At 34.4% G+C, this 19,234-nt stretch overlaps 1 protein-coding gene across 1 annotated transcript in view; it reads right to left on the bottom strand.

Annotated features, from left to right (window-relative positions):
* The window catches only part of Lmbrd2 (LMBR1 domain containing 2), a 44,269-nt gene that overhangs the window by 6,887 nt on the left and 18,148 nt on the right, over window positions 1–19,234 (bottom strand). Inside the window, exons 6-17 of the mRNA XM_050139030.1 lie at window positions 18,319–18,529; window positions 17,534–17,608; window positions 16,354–16,467; window positions 15,504–15,687; window positions 13,813–13,994; window positions 13,146–13,279; window positions 11,365–11,470; window positions 10,798–10,895; window positions 7,731–7,834; window positions 6,029–6,075; window positions 3,817–3,922; window positions 1,179–1,305 (exon numbers count right to left, since the gene is read on the bottom strand). Of these exons, the coding sequence (XP_049994987.1) occupies window positions 1,179–1,305; window positions 3,817–3,922; window positions 6,029–6,075; window positions 7,731–7,834; window positions 10,798–10,895; window positions 11,365–11,470; window positions 13,146–13,279; window positions 13,813–13,994; window positions 15,504–15,687; window positions 16,354–16,467; window positions 17,534–17,608; window positions 18,319–18,529 (1,488 nt within the window). The remainder of the gene's footprint in view (window positions 1–1,178; window positions 1,306–3,816; window positions 3,923–6,028; window positions 6,076–7,730; window positions 7,835–10,797; window positions 10,896–11,364; window positions 11,471–13,145; window positions 13,280–13,812; window positions 13,995–15,503; window positions 15,688–16,353; window positions 16,468–17,533; window positions 17,609–18,318; window positions 18,530–19,234) is intronic.

Genomic DNA, 19,234 nt, shown 5'->3' with positions numbered 1-19,234 from the left:
AATTGAGCCTTTGAGAACATTAATCCAGTAAGAATTTTTGCAGTAAAAGACAATTTTGTTAAAATGTTTATATTAGGTCTGACATCAAAACACATTAGCTCTACAGATATGGCTAAAGATAATGAATTCCATAAATGGGACTGTTAAATAGAGATATAAATAAAATCAAGATTCTTTGTTCTTTGTCTCAATTCTTTCTTATTTCTAATGTTACTGCTATTACATAAAGATATCTATTTCAGTAAGAACTATAGAATGATATAATTTTTTTGTTTGGTCTTTGTTTTTCTTCAGCAGAGCTCACTGTATTTCTGATTGTGGCATGAAATTTACTATGTGTTCTAATGTGGCCTGAAACTCATTTTGCTCCTCATGTCTTAGTTGTTCAAATGCTAAGATTACAGGAAATGTCATCACACTTGGCAGAATGTCATAATTTTTAAAAATATAAACTAGAGGGTATAAACAGGTATCAAGTGCTAAGTATATAGCTTAGTTGGTAGATGCTGGCCTAGCATACACAACTCTTTGGGATTAACTCCCCAGTAATAGATAAACTGAGTGAGGTGGTGAATTCTTGTAAAAGGAGGTGAAAACAAGGGGATCAGATCAAAATCATCTTTGGCCACACAGCAAGCTAGAAGGCAACCTGGGCTGGATGAAACTTGTTCTCAGAAAGCAAAACAAAACAAAACAAAAAAGGGGATTAAATGCTACTTCAAGTTTTTGAATTAATAGTGAAAAGGGAATTTCTTTTTCTCTTGCTATACATCTAATTGGGGCCTTGTGCATACCAGGTAAGAATACTCCCACCAAGCCCAGTATTTTCCTCACGCTTAATCATCTTTATTTTCAATTTCAATGAAACTGAAATTTATGCCTGGCAATGCTTAAGCATGCATGGGCAGCCAGTGTATGGCGGTTCTGTTGAACTTGTCCATTTTGAGTTTCATAGTTTAAGTTGAGAACAACTGACCAGGTCTCTTCCTCAAGAGAGCGTCAGATCTCCTTACAGATGGTTGTGAGCCACCATGCAGTTGCTGGGAATCGAACTCAGGACCTTTGGAAGAGCAGGCAGTGCTCTTAACCGCTGAGCGGTCTCTCCAGCCCTTTCAATCTCAATGCATCATTAAAATTTCAGAGGCACACTAGAGTCAAGTGACCCAACCAGAACTTACCTTCCTGACTCAGGTTCCAGAGAATCATCAGTGAATGTCTCTGCATTAAAATCCAAAGGTTCTGCATCCTGGAGAAGTTCTATTCGGTCTCTTTCAGTCCTGTTATTAGCCCTGGTGTACTTGGATGCTGTTTAAAAGAAGAAAACAATGGCTACTTCTCTATTATCTTTTACTTATGGATCATAGAAAAAAATCAAGGCTGCATCTAAAAGCTGGTTATAAAAACAAGAAACTTAAGTTGCTTGGTTCTTAGAAAATCAGATTCAAATATAACAGTATAATACAAAATAATGAAGACAGTTTCTTAAGCAATCTAGCTAGTGTAGTGGAATTTCATTTGTATTTTATAAGTTCATAGTAGGTAGTGTGAAGATTTAGAATCTAAAAATTAGAATTCACATTAATTATAGTATCACCACTGATATGGGATTTCCCTCTGTATGCTGTGATTACCATTGGTTAATAAAGGTTAACCAATAATAATAATTGGTTACTATAGGCTTTGGGCCTATAGTAGAGCTATAGGGGAACAGAGCTAGGTGGAAAAAACTAAGCTGAATGCTGGGAGAAAGGAGGCAGAGTCAGAGAGAAGCCATGGAGTCTCCGCCATAGACAGACTCTGAGAACTTTACCCAGTAACCTAGTCTCGTGGCGATACACAGATTAATAAAAATGGGTTAAATTAATATGAAAGAGTTAGCCAATAGCTCTTAAAGTAGAGATAATGGGCCAAGCAGTGATTTAATAAATACAGTTTCTGTGTGATTATTTCAGGGCTGGGTGGCCAGGAACCAACAAGCAGCCTCAACCAACATTACCACCATGAAGAGTTGTTCATCATTAAATCATACTTTATTTGGTTTCAAATTGAAACTTCATTTATTTTGGCTTGAAATTTGAGACATAATCACTTCAATTCTTAAAGATCTTAGGGGAAATAGAAAGTGGTAAGAATGTGATCAAAATATATTGCATGAATAATTAAAATAATAAAAAATAAAAGTTAAAAAATGGTCATCCTTCTTTCCAAGTTGAAAATCTTACCTACAATATGAAATCCACACTTTGGAGCTGACAGTATCTGTTTCTAAACTGTCTGGAAAGCCTCTTATGAGCCTTCTCATGCTTAAACTCTAGTCATGAGAAAAATACATCATCCTAAACATTCTCTTACACTACTGTCTTACTCTTTTGCTAATGAAAACCCCCTTCTTCCTGGTAACTATCATTCATTTCTAAATACTGAGCTCAACTTTTTATTACAGAAATAATTAGTATAAAAATCCATCCCTAAGACAGAATCCTTTTTTACTCCCCCCAGGTATTTCCTTTAGCATCAGGTGTATAGTCTTTGGTAACAACTCTCATGATATGTCTGCAACATCATTGGAGTCTGCTATCAAAATATCTCTAGTAGTTCCAATTAGCTTTTTTATATAATTTCCAGCTGTCTGGTAAAAATCCCTTTATCTCTTTATGCACATTAACCAAACTACTCACTATATCTTTTAACATACTAATTTGTTATTTTCATCAATGAACTGGCTGATAATTCTAAAACTTTAGTTACTTTTTTAGGCCTAGTATGTTTGCTTTTTCATATTTTGAAGATGGTTCATATTTTACTTTCTTATATAACTCAGAACTTTTTGTTAAAGGTCAGACATTTCATTTAAAAGACTATAGAAGTTAAGTAACAGTTATGCTCAGAATGGGGCACATCTCTTTTAATTGGGTCATTGGTGTTGAGGGATGGAATTATCTAATGTGTATTTATTGTGAATTTAGACTCTTCCTTAGTTCTCTTAAGTCTACACGTTTCAGATTTTCTTTGAATTTAGATGGCACTCAAGTACAAATGGATGTTCTCGGTACTTGTTGTCCACTCTCAGACCATTAGAAGGATATCTGTGTTTCTAGTCTTCCTCTAACAGCATATTCTTGCTGTGTAATTGAGCAGCTGGGTGGGAAAGGATGCTCAGATTTCCTGCTTCAGCTCATTCTCAAACACATCTCAATTCTTGACAATGTTGCTCCTTCAGCAATATTTCATCTTCACCAAAGACAAAACTTTGTCTCCTACATAGTGTGAAGTCCTGTGCAAAAACAGAGTTCCTGGCATCTTCCCAAGGGCAGAGGACTTGTTTCTTCCTTGTGTTAGTGACACACAGAGGTTTCTTGACACACACAATGGTAGAGAACTTAAACCTAACTTTAGTCCTTCCCTAAATTATGAACATTCTAGAAACAACCCCCCCCCCCAAAAAAAACAAAAAAACTTTTCTCTCATTGTATATATGGGAAAGCATTTGAATATGAGTCAGCCAATACCTAAAAAAATAATAAATGAATAACTTACATCAATCAGAAGAAAGGCAAAGAAAAACAATAAGATAAATGGTAGAAATAAGTACCTCCCTAGAACATGCCTTGGAAATAATTTGGTTATTTAGATTCATATACTTACAACTACTTATTTGATGTCCCATTTCCCCTTTCTTAAACACACTAAGGACTATGATAAAGAGAAGTCACTGTAGACATATTTGTGAATGCAGAGATGGGTACAGTTTTAGTTTCTATATAACACAAACATTAAAAAAAAATCCCTAAGCACACTATAAAATAAGCTACTTACACCAATTGGTAGCAGTATCTGAGAAATTCGATTCTTTGGGGTCAGGATGAACATTTCTGTTCCTAGTGGAATCTTCTCTGTTGTGTCCATAACGTTCTTTCCATTCCTAGAGAAGAAACCCATCAAATAGATAACAAAAAGTTACACTGTCAACATTATATATGCAGAGTATTACAATTTTTCATCAGAAATCAACATAATTTTAATGATATCTTTAGAATCAATTTTTATAACTTTTAATTTAAACAAAACATTTATGATTATATTAGCACATTAATCTAAAACATCAAAAATATTACAACAATAGCAAGCTTACCTTGATCATGTAAAAGTTATGCTGTAATATACTTTTACTTGAGAAGCTACAAATACTAGAGATCTGGTAAGTCATTTTTGATAACAAATTAAGGCTGTATACAAGTATAATAAAACTGACTCATATAGACAGGAGTTATCATGAAAGATAGCATGATCTCACTAAATAAAATTCTATAGATTATACTTATTTAATCGGAATGGTCATTTGAAAGCCACCTATCCACTGTTTTGTACAAGCAGACATTTTTGGCCCTCTGGATACATTATATTTTATGTATATGTAGTCAGTCTATTACAAATTGGTAAACTGAAAGTTAGAAATCCCAACTCAAGGGTTCTCAGCCTTCCTAATGCTGGGACCCTTTATACAGTTACTCATGTTGTGTTGACCCTAACCATAAAATGATTTCCATTGCTACTTTATAATTGTGTTTGCTACTGTTATGAATTGTAATGTGATGTGGGAGTGTCATATATCAATCTGTTGATTTCATTGGTTAAGTTATAATAAACCAGCTGCTTGGCCTCATGGCTTGGAACATAGATGGGAGGAGTAAACAGAATAGGATTCTGGGTGGAAGAGGAAGTGAGGTCAGACTCTGCTCTGCTCCCGGAGAGACCGGACAGCCGCCATGCTCTGCTCTCCCAGGCAGCTGCAACTGAAGATGGATGTAGGCTAGAATCTTCCCGGTAAGCGCACCTTGGGGTGCTTACACACATTATTAGAAATGGGCTAGTCCAGGTGCGAGAATTAGCCTGTAAGGGCTAGAGTTCATGGGCCAAGCAGTTCTTTAAATGAATACAGTTTGTGTGTTGTTATTTCGGGTGTGAGCTAGCCAAGCGGCTGGGGTGTTGGGGACGCAGCCCCGCCGCTTCATATTTCAACAGTAATGTAAATATCTGATAGGTGACGCCCATGAAAGAGTTGTTAATCTTCAGGGGCCGTGACCCACATGTTGAGAACCATTGTCCTAATAGAAGGTGAACTCTATTTCCAATAATGTGTACTATTTGGTTCTAATTATGAAATAAATAACAAATCTATCTTTTTAAAGTATTTATTTATTTTGAGACAGGTTCTCATTATGCCCTAGTGCTATGTAGACAGAGAGCTGCCTCTGTCTGCCTCTGTGCTGGGATAAAGGCATGTACCACTATGCCCAATATACAATCGCTTTTGACATGGTATATACTAGAATATACAAAGACAATTATGACATCTTCTCTTAGCTACTTTCCAGGGTAATACATTAGTGTCAAAATACTGTAGAAATTATGAATAGATTTTCTTCTTTTTTACACCCTCTCAAAAAGATTTGCTTCAGCAAATGGAGGACTTACAAGGAATTAAAGAGGAAAATATAAATGCCACATTTTAAAAAGCATATTAATTGTAAAGCAACCCAATCTTCTTTATTATCAAGGCTTCATGAATTCATTAATTGAATAAACAGTGATTGTATGCAACAAAGTGATGGATGTTAGACTCAAATTAAGTTACCTCTAATGACTTTTTAAAAGAACAAATCTGACAGGATAATGTGTGTATATAAAAGTATTAAAATTTTCCTTCTTTAAAAATACATCCAGGGATGGTGAGATGGCTTACTAGTTAAGAGTACTCATTGCTCTTCCAAGTGACTAGGATTCAATTCTTAGCCATCTGTAATTCCAGTTCTAGGTGACAAATGCCATTTTATGCACTCTGGGCACCAGGTATGCATATGGTACAAAGACATGCACTCAGGCAAAACATTCATACACAGTAAAGGGAAAAAAATCTTTTGCCATTTGCTTATTGTTTCTCATCTTTAATCATTTGCTCCAAAGAAGATTCTTATGGTGTTTCCTAGACATTTCAGTTAACAGCAATTTAATAAAATATTGTACTTACTCTTCTTCGATTTTCACCTTCCTCTTGCCTTTGTCTTTTTCTTTTCTCTAAAGATAAGAAAAATGGCCTCAAATTTAAATACTGTTTACTTAGATACAGAGTAACCGAAGCAAGGAGAACAGACTATGATACCCACAACTTACTACAAAGTAAAAGCAACAGGTTACTTACTGTTAAAGAGGGCCTGAGAGTTCCCTCATGACAGAGCTGATGTTTCCTGGTTTTGCAAGAGATGGCTTTGTAGTCTGTCTACCGTTAGCTCTCCTTCCTCAGGATGATCTGAAATTTGTTTTTCTGTAGCTTCTATTCTCATACTGAACTTTTCTTCTACACTAACTTTATGTTTTCTGTATAATTCTGTTCTCATAAAAGGTCTTCAGGTTATACATACAGTGCTTGGGGCTCTATGCCCCTTAGGATAGTCTACAGAGTGGTGATTTTATCAGTTGTTCTCTCAGTGTCTCCCAACTTACCAGTCTTATCAGTACTAGGAAGGGAGTGCTATGCCAAACACAAATATCACATCAAATAGACACTACCTTCCTAGGAATGCATGTGAAAGCAAGATTCTGGAGACTATTAAACAATGTCCCCAAATTAAGGTTTTCCACCTATCTTACCATCTCTTGAATAAAAGAAAACTTAATACATTCAACTTTGTGAGTGGGTTTTAGAAAAGCTCTAGGTATTTTAATAGTACTCACATTCACATACCAATGATCATTATATTCTAAGAGGGGAAAAACCAGTTTGAATAATTTCCCACATAGCAGCAAACTAATAACTAAATTAATGAGCCTCATAGTTATACAGAACTTGGCAAATATGTTTCAGGACAAAGACACAACAACTCTACTATGGTTTGGATCCTGGATATTCCCTAAAGTCTTGATCACCAGGCTGTGCTTCTGTTGGTAGATGACAGAGCCTTCAAAGAGAGGATCTAATGGAAGGAAGTTAAGTCACTAGCAGAGACTGAAGAGACTACTGGGACCACAGCTCCTTCCTATGTCTCTCATTGCTTCTCTGTTGTAAACTGGCTCATTCTCTTCCATGATATATTACACTGGTTGAAGGGCAAGTGACCACAGATTGAAATCACTAAAACTGGGAATTAAAATAAACTGTCTTTCCTCCCTGCAAACTAAACGAGATATTTTGTAACTCCAAGATCATAAGTGGTTATTATCTAGTTGCAGATAAACTAATAATTTACACTGCAGAATTCCTTCACAATAAATCTTACATTATATTTTCAAATATCTTTCTGGGAAAAAACATGTATATATATATTTTAGGTTAAGCCACTATATTTCTTTTTTAATTAAAAAAGGTTTATGTATGTATTTTTTTTTATTCGTCTCTTATATATTACATCCTAACTGCAGTTTCCTCTCTCTCCTCTCCACGCCACCCCTCCCCCAACCTCCCACTCCCACAGATCTACCCCTCTTCCTTTCTCTTCAAAAAAGGGCAGACCTCCAAGGGATATCAACCAAACATGGCATATTAAGTTATTACAAGACTAGGTACATCCCCTCATATTAAGGCTGGATGAGGCCACCAAGTATTAGGAAAAAAGTATGCTGTGTTTCTTAAAGTAGATAAAAATTACACTCAAATTTTACAAACATTAATTTTGCATTTGAATCTTAGCACTTTAAATCTGCCCCTTTATTTTTTTTTAAATGACAAATCTTACCTCGTCTGATTAATTCTTTTCCTTCATCAACTAGATCTGATGTCATATCATTATCTCCCATGAACTGCTGGAAACCAAGCAGATTCAAACAACGGGTTCCCAAACTAATGGAAGCAGATTTCAAAACAGTATTATTTCACCTCATAAATATTTTGATAAATTGTTCTTTATCATTGTCACCCATATAGAAACCATGATTATTAGTTATCAGGGCAAACTGCATAATAATGCAGTTAGTTATTCTTTACACGGTCCTTCTTTCTCTTTTTTTAAAAAATGCTATATCCACCCTTGTGTGAAGTTTCATGTCTATAATCGCAATATTTGGTGGACTGAGGCAGAATGACTGTCATGAATTTAAAGCCAGCTGAGACTATAGTAAAACTTTATCTAAAAACAAAACAATACAAATTTTATGTTGCATATTTTACTCAGTAGACTTTTTATATTTATACAGAAGTAAACTAACCAAATTATCAGCACATCTTTAGAAAATAATTATACCAGAATGCTAAGCAATGAATATAATAAAATCAACTTGTTCTTCTTAAAATATTCAAATAAAAGTTATAATACCAAAAAGTACAGATAAAAATCAGTATCTCTACATACAAAGATTTCTTGTTTAGAAAATCTTTTGGTTTCTGAGACACGGTGCCACTCTGAAGTTCTGGATGTCCTAGAACTCACTATTTGGAATAGGCAGGCCTCAAGCCCAGTCTCTCAAGTGCTGTGATTACAAGCTTAAGACACTCTGCTTGGCTTAGGAAAACCTCAGTTATGCAAACTTTAATGTTATGCTTTGTTTTCCCTCAAGAATTAAAGTTTCTATTATATACTGTAAATGATCATTCTATCTTACCTAGAGGCTAATTACTTGAAATGATATTTGTCATTTTATCATACAGGATAAGAACACTTTAAAAGCATGGTACACAAGGGAGGAAGCAAGAGATGGACAGGCAAAATTAATACTGCTAAAATCCTACTGTGGATCAGACAATTCACTCATATTTAATCCTTACATAGCCCTCAGAAATAAATATTTATTTTTATATGTATAAAAACACATCTGAGGGACTGGAGAAATGCGTGTGTGAAGAAAGCAAAACAGCTGATAAAGTGAAAATCGCTGATTTATACTAAGAAATGTGTAAGTATCTGGCTAACTCAGAACACATGTAAGAAGAATGCATGCATGGCTTTGAGTAAAGTTCCTGTTTTCTTTGAGACAAACTCACATTATCATGTTAAGTTCAACATGCAGTTCAGGCTGCTCTCAAAAGGCAGGGTCTTCCTGCTGCTCGCTAACAACGCACACCACCATTCCTAATTTAGAGAGAAACCTTTTCGTGTGTGTGTGTGTGTGTGTGAATGCTACTGGGGAATAAACCTAGGGTGCTGGGCATTCTAGGCAACACATCACTGAGCTACATTTCCAGCCCCATAATGATTATTTTTCAACAATCTTCTTTCTGATTTCTTATATTAAAATTTTGTATTTGACAAAGCATTATCCTTATTTATATTATTTTGAGTCACAAAGTCATTTCATCTCAAAATGCTAACATTCCCAATATGACAATTAACAGGAAAAGAAGTACTTAAACTCATGATGTTCCATTAATACTTTTATAAAACTTTTAAATAAGTAAACATATAATCAAAATAGCATTAAAGATATAAAATCTGCTATTGTTTTTTTCTACCCTAAAGGCAAAACAGGATGTTGCTGTAGTCCATGCTGATTTTGAACTTGAGATCCTCCTGTCTTAGCCTACAAAACCTTAGAATTGTAGACATGCCACGATGCTCAGCTAAGTCATATTTTCAATTATAATCTTTTAGTTATTTTGTTTATCAAAAAGTAAAAATTTTTAACTTGGTAGAGAATTTAAACATGATTACTTATTAACCTATTATTAGTATGTTAATATGTTATTTTTAATATGTATGTACTAGCAACATAGGATTTAAGTAAATTAATAACACTTTCATTAGAAAAGAAAATTAATCTATATCTATACTAATGAAGTGTTTTTATAAATTTGGACATATCTTGGGACATGGAAGCAGTAAGCAGGGGCAGAAGTATAAAGGTGGGGAATAACATATGAGAAAGTAGAGAGAAAAGGTGCTAGGCAAGCATACCTTTCCATTAACTCTTTTTTATTGAGAATTTTGTATATGTACACAATGAATATGATTATTTATAATCCCGACTTTACCCCTCTTAACTGTCTCCATTCTTCCTAATACCTCCCCACCTAACTTTATATCTTTTTCTAAAACAATAATCCACTAAGCCCAATGAGTGCTTCCCATATATGCATGGATGTAGGGCTAGCCACTGGAGCATGGGAAACCTACCTCAGCCTCAAAGAAGAATGTCTCCCTGCCAGAGCACTTATCAACTGCCAAAGGATACTCAGGAAGGGTGGGGCCTGGAGATCGATTCCCATCTCTGTAGGAACTATTGCTGGCTTGATCTTGTATGAGTCTTGTATGGGTAACTGTGGCTCATATGAATTAATTACTGTAATAGCTTTAACCTTTTTGAATCTTACCTTTACTAAGATTCTATAATTTTCTCTGAGTCCACAAGAAGAGTAGCCCATGCACCTTCTAGGCATAGAGAAGTATTTCTCTTTCAACTTTATACATATGACCTGATTATAAGTACTCCTCACCTGACCCTTTGTGTTGGCTATCATCTGCAGGATTTAGAAACCCAGCAACAATTATATGGAAAAAGTCCAAAGATTAAATTGTGTTACTATAAAGAAGCTAGATGTAAAGGGGTATTATATACCATGCTGGTTGTCAGTATCACAGTCCAGGACTTTAGAATTAGCACCCTGCAATTAATCTTATCACTCTGTAGCCTACATAACTGTAACAGAATGACTCAAACACTCAAAAGAGGCCTTCAAACTACCCTAGTTCGCATAACCTTCCCAAATACAAATAACTAAAACCAAGCCAGTAAATATTCAACGGTGTTTTAGGGGAAGGGATATCCATATCCAACTAAAAGCATGACAAAAAGAAATGTTAAATTTCCTACCTAAAATACGTAGCAATGCAGAGAATTACCACCAACATAGGATAATATATATAGAATCCATCTGCAATAAAGGATAAAACTTTCATGGAACCCATGATCTGAAGAGCAAGAGAAGAGTTAAGTCAGCATAGTTCCGTATTTTCATCCCTTTCCATCATTAGATAATTTACCCACAGGAAAATATATCAACAAACTAGACCTCAAAATTTAGAAACAAAGAATGCATTTTTTAAACTTTTTCCTGTTAAGGCTTTCTTTTAAAGAAGTCTAATATTTTACAACTACTACAAAACCATGGGCATTAAGAACATGCATATAAATGCTAATGCTACTATGAGGCAGGTTTTAATGCAGCACATCTAAGTAATCTATATGAAGGAAAATTTTTTATAATTCTAAAAGGAAAATCACTTTAACCCCATCATTAGTAATCACAATCATAACCTTTAGGCAAAGGTTTTAGTGATAAAAGGAGTTTCATAATGCTACTGAGCCTGTCTACTGACAACAGAAGATGACTCATAACAACACCTGATACAGATAATGAACCTAAAGAGTCATACTTACAGATGTATATGCAGTTGGCTGGGTATTCTGGTGAGAGATGGATGAATCCATGTGTGTCAATCCCAAGAAGTTAAGACATAAAGGGGGAGTCAAACGGCAAAATAACCTACAATAAATATATATTTTATTTATATATATATTTTAAATAAAACAAAACACATTTTACATTATAGTGAAATGTATTAAAAACATTTCAGATCATTCTAATTATAATTTTTATCTATTTGCATATTATATATAGTTTAATTATCTATGTAAACTGCCCTTACTGGGGACACATTCTGAAATCCTATTCATCACATTTCCTTTAAGAACACAAATGCCTATATACTTAACTGCAGCCTCAGAGTGCCTCCTTTCAGCATTCTGGCTAAGATCAAGTATAAAATGAGTATCTTACATTGCTAGAACTTGGGGCTGGGAGAATGGAAAGGTTCAAATATAAGGAGGTAATATTGACAAGAGTTCTTCTGTAGTGAGAGAAAGATCTGTTTAAGTGGTGATCACTGTAGGACTCTACACATAAATGAAGGATGAAATGTAAGAACTAATTAAAGTCTACAGTGCTGCTAACAGTAATATGCAATGTAAATTTCCTAGTTTGGTATTGTACAGCAACTACAATGTCATCATGATGAAAAGCTTGAGTAAGGTTACACAGCGTATCTGTAACTTTCTAAAAACTCATGCCATAGCTTAAATATGAAACAAATGCCATAGGCTCATTTGTTGAAGGGTTTATCTTCACTGTGTGGCTCTATTTTATGGGGTGGTGTAACATGAGGTAGGGCCTACCTAGAAGAAGCAGGTTGCCTGGTGTTATGAATGGAAAGATATCATGTTTGGGGTCCTATTAGTCTGTCTTTGCTTCCTAAGTCCCATGAGCTGGATAGCACTGCTCCAATACACTCTCTTTGCCATTTGTAGCCTCACTTCAGGTCCAAAACAATCAATAACAAGTGACGGTAGACTAAAGTCTCTGAAACAATTAGACATAATAAATATTTCTTCCCCTAAGTTGTTTGTATCAAGTATTTTTTAACAGCCACAAGAAACTAACCCAGTGGCTTTCATTGTTTTTTTTTTTCTTTCTTTTCTTTTTTTTTTTTTTTTTTGTAAGACAAAATTTTGACATTAGGGGGGCTGGAGAGATGGCTCAGTGGTGAAGAGTCCTGAGTTCAATTCCTGACAACCACATGATGGCTCACAACCATCTGTAATGAGATGTGCTGCCCTCTTCTGGCCTGCAGGCACACATGCAGGCAGAATGCTGTACATAGAATAAATACATCTTTTAAAAAAAGAAAATTTTGACAATGACATTACTTTGAGTCTTAAAAATATCCTATATTTCTGACTAATAATTGGCTAGATAGATTGCCTGTAGCTAAAGCCAGACCTCTAAATTTCTCTAGGAAAGAAATGTTTCTCTTAGTGTCCTTAGAAATTCAATTCAGTTTTAGGCCACTGACTTTCAGAACATTGTTTACATCTAACATAGCCTCTAAACTTTCAATTGTTCATATACTAAGTTTCAAATTGGTAAATTCAGGCTATGTCTTTTTTCCTAACATAGCGCTCATAATTTAGCCATAAACTTCAAACAGGATTTAGTTAGTGATCACAAATACCCATTTCATAGTCAAAAAAAAAAAAAGAAAAAAAAACAATTAGTTCACAGAAATGTATGTTCATGCAACATTCATGAACAAGAAATAAAAGATCTATCATTAGCATTTAAAATGAAAACATTTCTTTATTCTAAGCGCAATTCTACTTACATGCCGCTGAAAAGAAGGCTGTAGGCATCAGTCTGATGATGTGAAGCCAAGTAGTAGTAATTAAATACTCGAATCCTGAACACCGTAGAGTAAACACAGATACTTAGGAAGAAGATGGAAAGGAAGCAAGCAATCTGGAAAAAATAGTTAAGACTGATTTAAGACTTTATTATTTTACTTACTGCCACAAAAATTATCATTTGCCCCAGCTATATTTACTGATGTCCTAAAATATAAATATAAATACAATAATAGTGTCTTTTTTAATAGCAAAGATGACATTTTGAAAATAAATCTACATTTCAACCAGTTCAACCTCCTAAATCCAAAATTTGACTCTGATCCCTGAAGGAAACTGTTTTACCTATTCTCTTGACAGCTCTACAGGAATATAGTAAGCTATGTGTAGTTTCACTGACAAAAGAGGATCAAAGTAACCTCATAAAATGCTTTATTACTATCCTATACTTTTTCATTGATCTTCAACTACAGTTCCTAGTATTTATAATCTGGGTAAATTGATGAACATCAGTTTTGGAAGTCTGAATAACAGCACAGTGGGAAACTCCACCACTTTCATTTTTACTAGAAGAAACATAGGAAAAGATACGACAGTTAGAGTTTCTGCATGAACTGTTGTATTTATGGCCGATATGAAAAAACTGACCTCAATATAAATATAATTGTATGTTTTTTCTGCCAGCTGTATGAAGACTGCAAAGAGAGATAAGACAGGAGTCGTGCTAAAGAAGGTGCACTCTGACCACACAACAATCACTGAGAAGATGGACAAAACCACAGCAAGGATCCTGTGAAACCATGGACGCAACAGGCATTCCCAGTACCATTCTGGAAAATACAAAAAAAAAAAAAAAAAAAAAACCACAATTAGGAAAACTAAGTCAGTAAAGAATATTTATAGTCTTCAGACAGCACAGGGAATGGTAGCAACTCCACACTGAGGAAGGAGACACGATCAACAGCAGTGTACAAGCTGACAGCCCATGTGCTTCCTGCTCTGATGCACTGAGGAGAGCAGGACCTCACCTTTGAGACACACGAGCTGTATCTAATCAGGAGGACACGGCAAACTCCAATTTGGGGACAACCAGTACAGAACTAGCCTATTCCGTCCATCAACATCGATGTTATAAAATACAGAGTCCAGGCTCACTGTCTTCCACTGCACTCTCAGCGTAACTGCTGACTAAGCATCTGCACAGATGATTCTTTTTCATTGCCTTCAGTCCTCTCCTCTGAAGAGCTCAGCTTTTAATACTCCTCTTTACCCTGACTGCTCATTCCAGTGGTCTTTCTTAACCATTGATCGCTAGCATTTTTACCACTGCATTTTCTCACTTACACTAAAGCTGTCTGTCTGTCTGTCTGTCTCACCTCCTAATGCAAGCAAGGCTATTCTGTTTACTGTTCACATTTCCTATCGCATCTCCATTATCTATGAATATTGCTCCAGAGTTCTGCATGGTTTCAGTAATTTTCCTCTTTGTGATATTATTCCTCAATTATAAGCTACATTTCAAGTTTTTAGTATGTATGTATTTATTTATTTTTGCTCTCTAAGCATATTTGGTCATGTACACAAATTTATTTTTAATTGTATTTTGTATATGTATTTAAAATCATAGGCATAAATATATTTGAAATTTCAAAAACATTTTTAAAATAATCATTGCTTTGAGAGGAATGCTACCAAATATAGAGACAATGTTTTAAATACCATTGGTGAATTTGTAGAAATTTCTGCTTATATTCAGAAGGCTCAGTTTTCAAAGTATAGCTAATTAATAAAGTTTTATATTATCAATTGTCCAAGCCATAATACACATTTATACTGAGATTCATTGTTAGTGAGAACAGATACTTCCAACAGCTTCCATAAATTATATGTAATTATAACCTATTTTGTAATCAAATATTTATCTATAAATCTATTTTTTTAATATACCACAGCTCCTATATCTATGGCTCAGGAACATCATGGGAGAGGAAACAGAAAGACTGTAAAACCCAGAATACCAGGAAGTCTATGATGAAACAGTCTCTCCTATAAATGACTGTAGCAACAAAACTGGAACAATGGTAACATCAATAGACGTGTTAATTCAGAAGAGGGAAAGTGCCATAGGATCCCACCCTTAGACAAAGAACCCATTCAAGCAACCAATGTCTTATGGAAAAAGGAGAATTAGGAGTAAAATAATTATAAGATTATCAGATACCTAATATTAACCCATGGAGCAAATTAATATACAAAGAAAAGTCAGTATTAAATTAATGAAACATACATTTTCCTTGTAGAAAAATTATTAACTTTGGAATTTATGTCAAATTACATACCAACTGTAGGATTATAAAAATATTGGATAAATCGATTTTCTGGCTCGGGTGACTGAAAGGTGTGAACAAATTGATGAGTTGCACTAGTTTCATTTTTTGCTACATCTTCTAGATAGAATGCCTGTTCCAAAAGAATTTGCCATTGCACTTGAGTTCGACGGTGCCTTTGAACTGAATAAATGACCTTAAAACAGAAGAGGGACAAGCCTGTCAGTATAACTGAACAGTAGGTCAACTTTTTGCTGGAGAATGGGAGGTTTTTGTCTATCTTCATAAGGTAGTACTAATGGCATTTTCCAAATGTGGCCAAGGATGTTAACATTTTGAAATGACACAATACTTGCTCATAATAGAACAGGTATAACTCTTATATCCAACTGCCAATAGTACCCTTGTCCAGAAACACAAAGTTAAAACATTTCAACAATAATAAGATCAATAGTTTGGGATATATATTTCATTTGCATACACACACATTTGGGGTCGGGGGTGCTTGCATGTATAATTTTGGGCATGAGGGAGGCAGAAGCCAATATCAAGTGTCTTGCCCAATCATTTCTCTACCTTAGTTTTTGACACAGGGTCTCTCACTGAACCTGGCTCTCGCAGATTAGGCTAACCTACCTGCTTAGCTCTGCTTAGCTCTGCCTCCCAAGCACTAAGAATAGGTACACACCACTATGCCTGGCTTTTTATATAGGTATTGGAGACTAAGTTCAGTTTCTCAAACTTGAGTTGCAAGCAGTTTAGCTGCCAAGCCAACATGCACAGAGCCTTTCAACCTAGCAATAATTATAAATCTAATTCTCTAATTGTATGTAAAATAGCTACAATTAATAATTAAGGTTACCTGTTTATGCAATTTTACCAAACTTTTTTCACTTGGGTAGGTATTACGTTTTTCATCAAAATCTTCATAATCATCCATATTTCTACCCATCTTTTCCTGATAATCTGTAGGGCACTAAAAGAAAATCATTTTATAAAATCTTAATACATCTTTAATAAAAATTTAATAGAGCTTAATAAAAACTTTATTTTTATTAAAAATCTCTCATTCTGGAAATTTTTAATTTTCTCATAAATATTTTCTTCTTTTATTGACATCTCTAATTGTTAAGATCTTTCACTAGGTAATATTTTCAAAAGAAATATTTCAAAGGAATGTTGAGTTTCTTTTCACTTCTAATATTTATCTTTATGCTTAGATATACTACTCCCTGGAGACTGAGAAGGCAAGGGAAACATACCTCTATGAAGTAACTACTATTGAGAAGATTATTCTAACAGCAGGCACTTGATGAAACTTTAATTATTTTCCCAAATAATAAAGAAGAATCATAAAAAATTTAACATGCTAAATCTCTGAGAAGCCACAGTATGCAGAGGTCCTGAGTTCAATTCCCAGCAACCTTATGGTGGCTCACAGCCATCTGTAATGACATCTGCAGGCGAAACATTGTATATATAATAAGTAAATCCTTAAATAAAATAACAAATGAGAGAAATGGTTAGAAAATTTATTCTTATGACTATGACTGTAGCTAAAGGAACAGAAGCTAATAATAACCATAGAAATATTTAGAATACAGGAAAAGAAAAAATTCAGTGGTAACTTGGGCACATAAAGGTAATTGTGGAACTTTTCAAATAATTATTTCAGAAGCATACAAATATACTCGCAATTCAATACGCCTCCATCAAAATCATAGCAATATGGCCTATCTATTAAATATCCATGTAATTTATTTCATAGCAATTATCATAAAATTACATGTGAGAAGCTGGTTGCAACATTACTGCTATCTTCACACTTCAAGGGAAAATGCTGTCAATTACCATCAAACTTACGATAGTATAAGAAAAACTCTACATATAATTGGCTGTGTTTATGGTAAAGATTTATATAAAGTCCATCTGGAAAACTTCAATCATATGCTTTTTATCATATTTTTCTATGAGAAATATTAATTTATAGTAGTATATAAGATATATGCACAAGAAATTGAGGGAATATATATAATGATTACCTTTTTAAGTATTGTATCAACACATTTTCTCAATGGGTGGTTGTACTTAATGCTTTCATTTACTTTACGAACCTCCTAAAAAACAGTGAGAAAAATAAAAATATTTAGATTTCTATTTTTAAATGATAGTAGCCCTAAATACTATTAAGTCTCAGATTTTTTAACTTCAACACAAATTATTTAGCATTAGAGAAAAGGATAATAGTTGAGAATCAGGGCTCTTCAAACTAAAGCAAATCCAGTAGTCTCCCACCTGTTCTCAGTCTGAGACACAAGCTTGCCCTCATTCATTTACATAGAGTCTACAGTTGCTTTCAGACCACAGTGACCAAGCAATCACAGGAGAGACCATCTGGCTCTTCCTATTTTAAAAAGGGTCATGGTTGCTGTTAAAGTGTGAACTAAAGTTATATCTCCTGCCTCCCTTATTAGTTGTGTGTACATAATAAGTTATTCCAACTTTCAGGACTTCATTTTCTTCATTTATAAAATGGGATTAAAAAGAAAATCTATTTTGTAACGTTGTGAGAATTAAATAAAGTTGACACCTGAAAATGAATTTGAACCATACTTGAAGCCTACTTGCATGCATTATTTTTTTAAATCCCTGACAAGTTAATAAAACTCACAAAGGATCAGCACAACCTAGAAATGTTGAAGAACTTTTCAAATTAAGTACTATCGATGAATAAAAGATATACATGGCACCATTTCTCGTCAAGAGAACAGTCGACAGAGACAGAGTGTTAAATCAGAACTGCTTTTAGAGGATTAAATTTGCTTACCTCCATTACATCCTCCAGGTTCTCTTCTGCATCTGCTTTCTCTGTCATCAGTTTGGCTGCCTTAAAGTAAGTCTTCATGAGTAGATAACCCCTTTTGGCTCCATTCCAGTATGACCGAGGAATCTCCACCAAGCCATACCCCAATAACAACACAAGAAGAAACAGACCCCATGTGTTGGCAGCAGCTATCCCTATAGTCTGAAGTTGGTTCCTAAAAAATAAAAAATATAAGCACATGTCTGAGATATATATATATATATTTTTTTTTTCAGAAAACTGTCCAAAAGGATAAGTAGGATTTTGTATGAAGAAATTTTCAACTCTTTTAAGTCACAGCAGATAATCCAGGTATTTTAATGTAAAGACAGAGTGACTGTAAAAATAGACTTTAATATGGAAAACACTGCTTCAGTTGTAGTCAAAATTAGAATATAGGATAATTCATAGTGCACATATACATGCACTCATGTGTGAGCACACACACAAACACAGACACACATTTCCTCCAGAGAAAACTTTTTTCACTAAGTGCTTCCTTGAAGGCATAAATCACAAACAATCCCACACCAGTTTGGAATTATGATTAATAGAATGGTTATTTATTTAAGGGGGAAAAAACTTACAGATCACCGAACAGCTATTGCTGAAGGAGCGGAAGGAGCTCCCGCAACACTTCCTAAGGTAAGAAACCCTGTAAATAGCTAAATTAACTTGTGTTATGAGACCTATCTCTACTCTTCTATATATAAATTTGGAGATATATACACAATTAGAAATCACATTCACAAAATGGATTTTATTGAAATATATTAACTTCAAATAACATTGAGGAAAACTATTCTGTCAAACTACAACAAGGCAAACAGAAAAAAGAAAAGTAAGTTTCTGTAGAGGGAAAATTTATTTTTTAAAATTC

This window comes from Alexandromys fortis, unplaced genomic scaffold (genome assembly GCF_014885135.2).
Source record: "Alexandromys fortis isolate MF-2015 unplaced genomic scaffold, M_Fortis_MF-2015_v1.1 scaffold_37, whole genome shotgun sequence".
NCBI classification, from domain to species: domain Eukaryota; kingdom Metazoa; phylum Chordata; class Mammalia; order Rodentia; family Cricetidae; genus Alexandromys; species Alexandromys fortis.
This window is presented reverse-complemented; position numbering and strand designations above follow the sequence as displayed.